This window comes from Limulus polyphemus, unplaced genomic scaffold (genome assembly GCF_000517525.1).
Source record: "Limulus polyphemus unplaced genomic scaffold, Limulus_polyphemus-2.1.2 Scaffold61, whole genome shotgun sequence".
Lineage (NCBI taxonomy): Eukaryota > Metazoa > Arthropoda > Merostomata > Xiphosura > Limulidae > Limulus > Limulus polyphemus.
In genome coordinates, this window is record NW_013665671.1 from 338,105 (window position 1) to 345,921 (window position 7,817).

At 32.7% G+C, this 7,817-nt stretch overlaps 1 protein-coding gene across 3 annotated transcripts in view; it reads left to right on the forward strand.

Annotated features, from left to right (window-relative positions):
* Window positions 1-7,817, forward strand: part of LOC106464510 (transcription factor AP-2-beta-like) — a 145,816-nt gene that overhangs the window by 123,769 nt on the left and 14,230 nt on the right. For all 3 annotated transcript variants that reach the window (XM_022392705.1, XM_022392709.1, XM_013924660.2), the window contains exon 5: window positions 4,998-5,116. In XM_022392705.1, the coding sequence (XP_022248413.1) occupies window positions 4,998-5,116 (119 nt within the window). The remainder of the gene's footprint in view (window positions 1-4,997; window positions 5,117-7,817) is intronic.

The following is a 7,817-nucleotide window of genomic DNA, read 5'->3' on the forward strand; positions in this document are numbered from 1 at the left end:
TATATCCGTGTCAGTGTAAATTACTTGTACCTGACGACGACAAAACATTGTCGAAACGTTGTACATTTGCTGTTATGTTAAACTTTAATATAAGTTTTTCTTCATTACCCATTCAAGCCGTCTCCAACCATTATCTGGTCATGTGTGTGTAATATCAGTGAACTAGATTCGTTTCAGTAGAAATATTGTATTAAATTATGTTGAAACTCTCTGGTCATATGTGTGCAATATCAGTGAATTAGATTAGTTTCAGTAGAAATGTTGTATTAAATTGTGTTGAAACTCTCTGGTCATATGTGTGTAATATCAGTGAACTAGATTCCTTTCAGTAGAAAGATTGTATTTTAGTTTCATACTACGTTTTATTCTTCATACAGATATTTGTTTTTGTGTCGGTTAGTTTCCATAGAAAAATTCCATTTAATTTTATTTTCATACTAAGTTTTATTCTTTATACAGATATTTGTTGTCCAATAAGAACAGTTTTCATAAGGAAAATGTAATACTTTGCACATAAATTTGTTGTGTCAGAATATTGTACTTGCCTTTTGTAAGTCAGTCTCATTCATCTGAATATTATCATTACATCAAACGTTTAAGGATGAACCCAGGATTTTATGAAATGTAACTTCTTTTGTACAGTACACTTCTCTCATAAGCAGTAATAACACACAGTTTCCAAGTGTTGGACTCCAATTTAATTTCATTCAATCATTTTTAGCAAGATAACATTAAATTTCATATTGAAAAATATTTTCTCAGTTTTAATTATTTCTGATTCGAATATTTTATTTTGCTGAATAGTTTCTCTTCAAGAAAAAATTATAAATTAACCTAATATTCAACGGAAAGTAAGAAAATATGTGACATAGTAAAGTAAAACAACGGGCTAATTAAAACAGTAGAAACTCTGTCTTATTTTTTCCTTTTTGATTATATTAGTTTTCTGGCCAGAAAATTTTCCTAATGAATTAGAAAGCCAGGAGGTTTGTTGTATTAAAATGCTTAATCTTTTTTTCTTTATAGTATGTTGTGATACACTGTATTATTTTTGTGAGATAAACCCATGTCTTTGTTTTCATTGAAATGGATTAACATCAGTCATATAACAGAGGTCGCTTTGCTTATTTTTTTTATGTGGTAGAAGAAGGAGAGGCTGTGTTGTGCTCTTTAGATTTTATCTTTGATCACGCAGCAGCTCTATAAGTGGATAGTAATAACCAGTTAGGAAGTAAACTAAAAGCGTTTCTGGAAAGAGAGTAAAATGCAAATTGAAATAAAGTTTAAGATTAAGAAAGTTAAAGTTTAAGAAATAAAGATTAAGATTAAGAAAGTTAAAGTTTAAGAAATAAAGATTAAGAAAATATAGATAAAGGGTGGACAAAATAGAATTCTTAGAGAAAAAAAAAGGATCCATAAGGGGAACACAATACCCAAATAAAGTTGCAAGAAAAGAGGGTAGAAAAAAAACAATGAGAAATGATAAGCTAGAGCAACATAGATGATATATGACCATCAAAGAAAGAAAGTGGGTGACACTGTAAGAAAAATTACATAAAAGAATGTTACTTAGGGAATAGTTACAAAAAACGATATTGGAAGCTTCCTGCGAAATTGAGTTGAAAATGTGGAAAAAATGAAGTTGTATCAAATTTGTTGAAAAAAATGAGTAAATTATTTAGATGTAAACGTATAATGATATAATATACTTGTGTAGTAATTGAGTGAGGGAATTGTAAGTCAAATGGTAAAAACAAAGACCTAGAAGAGTATAAAATAAGTTTGATAAGAAAATATGCAAAAAGTAACATATCATGGGAGGTGGGGGGGGGAAACATAGTATTCCCTCTAAATAGGCAGGGCCACACAAGTCTACCTGTTGCTGCCAAGGTAGCTTGCAGGTGTGGTTGATGGTGATAGTGCCTCTGGCAAATTCTTCTGCAGCGACACTGGCTGTGGCAGGTAGGCTTCTGGGCCCCCAAAGCTGTTGACGTCACGGAATCCCGCTTTGGCTGCAGGCAGAACAATTGACCAGCTTATTTTGAATAACAACCACTTTGTTGTTAGGTTTCATTAGTTAGTTTGTGCGTACTTTTTTTTATTTTAAAAAGCGTCTATATAAGTACAGTTAGAGGAAAGTGGCAAGTCATTTTAATATAACGTTTTCTAACAGGACACGATATCACAACTTTGCCTTGTTAAAAATTATTTGAAAAAATATAAGCTACCGAAAAAAATACGCTACAGATTATATTGAAAATTTTTAAAAAGTATTTTAAGGTCATCTTATATTACTTTACAATCATAGACTTGTGTACGTTTTTTAAACAAACAAGTAGCGAATAAAATAAATCTTATTGATTAAAACATATTGTAAACGATTCGTGACCAAACTAGTGAACAATAACTGTGTATAATAACAAAATGTACACGTACATTAATATATGTGTTCATCACATTTCAAATTTACCACACAGTCCAAGAGAGTCATCAAAAAGAGTTTGGGGGATAGCGAACGAACCCCACTTTGTACCTTAAATAAATGTTAATTACAGAAACCTCCATATCTACGTGCAATTTATCAGCGAAACAAATATCTTCAGCACAAGCGAAACTCTGATAAATCCATCATATTTTTAACTAGTTTGATACGGTGCTTAAATTAAAGGATTCAAATATCAGTTTGTCTACCTTATGTAATAAGGTGCAAAATAGCTATTAAAAAGAGATTAACATACGTATATTGTGGGCCCGGCATGGCCAGGTGGTTAGGGCGCTCGACTCGCAATCCGAGGGTCGCATGTTCGACTCCCCGTCACACCAAACATGCTCGCCCTTTCAGCCGTGGGGGCGTAATAATGTGACGGTCAATCCAACTATTCGTTGGTAAAAGAGTAGCCCAAGAGTTGGAGGTTGGTGGTGATGACTAGCTGCCTTCCCTCTAGTCTTACACTGCTAAATTAGAGACAGCTAGCGCAGATAACCCTCGTGTAGCTTTGCGCGAAATTCAAAAACAAACAAACAAACGTATATTGTGACGTACCCACAAGTTTCAATAAGTAATGAGCAGATAATATCAAGTTTATTTTTAAAACTTGCATGACTGTATGTTTCAACATAACTTATTGATCAAATTCTTATTATAACACGTGCAGTTTACGTATATGTGCATGTTTATATATATCTAAGAACTATGAACCATGAACAGAAACGAGTCCCTCTGAAAATCTTGGCGACACTCACGTACGCACACACACACACACAAACTGTAAAAGAAACAAAATATTGCTGTTATTTTCCGTTATGGTTCTGTATGTTGCAGCTGTGTTTATTTTCATCTTTACACACATTTTTATGAAACTAGCGTTATCTCTCTGGTCTGTCTTGGTTGATCCATAGATCAAAACTCTCACTGTTAGACAATGTTAGTTGAAGAGCAAACAAAATATTTGTTTTCATCTCTGTGTTTGCCTGATCTGATACCTTAGCTAACGATATCTTAAATTCAAATTGAGCGTTTGGTGTCCTCTGTTCAACTATTTGTTTCCTTTAACAAAATAAAGAAACAAATAGGAGTTGGGTTGGATTTATCTAAGTATCATGTTTTGTCTACTAAGTTTCCTGCAATATTAGCACGGAACTTCTTGCTGAAATGTTTCTATGCGCATTTCTCAAATAATTCAAAACCTAATCATATTTTAAAGTGATCAGTTTGCTTGTGTTAGTTCTAGACATTTGTTATTTGGAGTCACTCACAAGCGTTCAAACTATACTCTATTGGTATGAGGGTCCTAGAGATTAATGAACCTGTACGCTTTTGATAAAATAAAATGGTGAATGGTCTCTCCTGCCACGCCTGCTTTGTGGCTCTAGCCCGATCATTGGCATATATTAGTGTGTGTGTGTGTGTGATTCATTATATGTAATACTGAATGCAGTAACATAAGTTGTTATAAAACGTAGTTCAGTAAATAAAAAAGTGTATAGAGGGAACAAATGTAAGACTTCAGCTACCAGAAACGTAGAAATGTGTTATTTGTAAGCTGGACACAAACGCCGTTTAGTGGTTAGTGTATCATACTGGACATCCAACATTTTCTGGTTCGTGACCGTACTGCTACCAAACACACTTATTACTTTCAGCTGTGGGTGCTTTATAAGAGTGACAGTCAATGGCGCTACTTCGTTAAGTATAGTTGCTTGAAGCTACTGCTTCTCCCCTTTCAAGTTGTTCATAATAATATTTTTTTAATATTTCTTATTTTATTACTGAAACTTTACATATATATGTATTTTTACTGCTGTGTACCCTTTATTATTTTTATATTTCTGTTGTATTTAAGATGAATAAAAATCCATGTTTACCTTTATTCTATTTTAACGTGTATTAAGTTGTTTAACTGTAAAATAGGTGTTTTATCTTATTAGCCTCCTTGTATTTATTTTTTGCATATTCCATACATATTTTAACTAATATTACAATTATTACTTTTAGTATTTCTCTTTGCACAAAATAACATTTTCTAGACTGACCCAAAACTTGGCAGGACGTAATCTGAATGTGTGTTTTGTTATCTGTGAAAGCTGCTTTTATCGCCTTTTTGTTGTGATAGGAGAAGGATCAGGACTGTTATTTGTTGCAGTTAATATAAATAGAGTATACTTCTAAGTGATTAATTACGTTTGTGTTTAGGGCACCAAATCTTAATTTTTTTTCGACTTTTTTATAATATCAGAAACTAATGGTACTTGTTATCATTGATCTTTTTTATCACTATTTAATGGACGTTGTAGAGTAACGTTATTTCCATTACAAAGACACTTAGTCTCTAAAGCTCTTTTCATTTGTAAACTTGGAAAAAATTACGAGTTTAGAGATTGTTTATTAAATAGTACTTATGACTGTCTATCTTGATTAAAAATGTCTTTAATTTGTTTTTCCACCCTTAGGTAGCCCTTTTTAATGCAGGATTAATTGTTATGGTTAATATTCTTAGGGCTAAATCAAAAAATGGCGGAAGATCTCTTCGTGAAAAACTTGAGAAAATTGGCTTAAACCTCCCGGCAGGAAGGCGGAAAGCTGCTAACGTCACACTTCTTACGTCACTTGTAGAAGGTAAGTATTTTACCAGTCGCCAAGCTTCGACTCGGACTGCTCAGTAAAAATTTGGAAATGAATAAACGTGGGTGATAAGGCGATGTAGAATAATCTAGTAATATTATACTCTTTGAGAAAAGAACTCGCTCGGGAAATGTAAATGTTCCCTTCATTGTTGTGTGCAAGGTATCAGGAGAGCTAAACAAATGAAAAGAAAACTTGCTTTCCAAACCACACGTAAATACCATCTCATTCCGACAGGGCTCTTTAAAATGCCAAAACCAACGTTAATTCTGTAGTATCTCTGTAACATTTGTTATATAACTATTAAATCGTTTTCACACTTGACATTATTTTTACTCATGATTTATAACTGTAAATGCCTCTAATGCCTTACGATATGAAGTTGAAGGTCTTTATCAATTATAAACCTTAATAAACAAAAACAATTGTTGATGGCTGAATTACAGGTTGAAAAAGCGGGTTCAAACTGTCAGTGGTATGTTTGGAAAAAACAAATTTTCCTTATTCGATATTTTTCTACATTTTCATCCTTTGGAGATAATGTTGTCGCTATAGTTTACTTGTTTTTTTTCATTGTTATATTTTTGAAATGAATTAGAGAATTCTGTTTTCGTGTGAGTTATAAAATTAATACAATTAAAAACAGGACCCCTGATGGCGATTTATCAATTCACTTTAGAGGTGTCAACCATAAAGCTACGTAACGCTTAGATACACGACTACAATTTGGCGTAAAGCAATATGCAGACGTGGGATGGCTAACAAAGTACTTGGAGGGGGTAAAAATTACTTCCTCTGGCATCTGCACACCCTTTTGGTTTATTCTGCCCATGAGCTTCCAGTTACTAGAAATAAAAGCAAACTTAGCTACAGTAAAATGTTCTCCACCACCTCTTTCAATTCATTCGAAGCCAAATTTCGGGAAGCACGAGTCATTGGAAAAGGCCAAAATGTTTCACTAGACCACATAATATTTCTGTCATTCGTCATGCTCATCCCATTAGTAGACAACAGAGGAGTGGGTAAATCATAAGTATCTTCAGATGCCACACGTTGACAAAGAATTTGTTTAAATTCATTTCTATAAAGCTCTGACGGATTGCTGTGAATAATATTGCATTTTTCTGTAATCAATTAGATAGAAATGATCTTAAACTTAGCTACAACAACGTACATTATTTTCACTAATAAAGTTACAAATACATTGTAGTTGTTCAGAAACAAGTGCTTGTTAAATGAACTGTAGAAGCCACATTTGAAGACTGTTTATGGATTTCAATATTTTCGTTAATAATGCACGCTAGTCAAGATTTTTTTTTAGAATCCGGAATTTACCAAATAGTAAATAAGATTTAAATTTCTATGTGTTTATATAATTAGAAGTATTAAATTTATTTAACTCAATATGTATTTTAATTATTTATAGCATTAGATACATTTAATCTATAACAATAGCTTCCTTAAATAATAATAACTACATTGGCCAACTGTGATATATAAGGTACATGAAGATTTACATATGTAAATTCTGTTTTGGTTATTAGTAATTCGCTAAGCAGTTGTTTATGGAGTGTGAGCCGAAAACAACGCAAACAGCGAGGATACCTACTTGCTAAACCAGGGCAGAGTGGTCACAAAGGCTTTTTGTAATTTCCCTGTTACTCATAATTAAGACTAATTATTATTGAAGATTTTTAGCAACTATACTAGTAGAAGTTATCACAATTATGTTATATAAATTACTCTGTACAAACATTGATCGTTATGTTCTGCTAGGCAATATTTTTAACAACCTATATTCTTTCGCGAGAGAAATTGAGCAGCTTGTGCTTAATTACAAAAATACTAGAAACTAGCTGTAGTATGTGGGTACACTGCTTTACGCCTCTTGGCATTTACGTATCCAGTTGGACAAATTTCACTGTGGTATGTGCATCAAATATTTCTTTATTTTAAAGAACGTGACTTTCACTAGGACTGCACGTGATGGTTTGATTTTATCTTTATTGTTGTAATTTTTTAAATGTAGTACTGAGATTCTGGAGTTCTTAAAAAAAACGTTATAGTTTATACCAGTAACATTTATGAAAATTTTGAGCTCTGTACATTGATTCATTTTGATGAAATGAGTTTCGTATGACTAAAGAGCACAATCCTAACACTTTTCCCGTGGTGAAAAAAAAATCCTTCTTTAGAAAATATTTACTTTTCTAATTTTTTTTCAATGAGTAATTACTAGCACAAACAGTTACTCGTAGGGCGGCGTTTCTGCTAGTATTTTATAGTGCTGTTTAGATTTTTCAGTGCAATTTTAGTTATTTTTGTTGTCTGAGGAAAATAGGCACAATTTAACTGTCGTTTAACCACCTATAAAGAAGAACAAAGACATTTATTCTATTTATTCTTGATGTCTTTTCACATTGGAAGTGTCCTACGAAATGTGTGTTTTTAATTTAGATTAATAGGGCGTGAGTTAGCCCTGTAGTAGAACTTTGGATTTCGGAGTTGGTGAGCTGTGTTCGAATCCGTGCAATACCACGTCAATCTGTTACTGTTTTTATTATTATTATTTTACTTCTCCATGTCTCTTCACATTAAGCCTCTTAAGTAATTTTAAAACATGAGCGGGGTGAAAAGAAAAAAATTTTCTGAACACCCCCGGTTATATTTTACCCTAGACCTTCGTTTCAGGTCA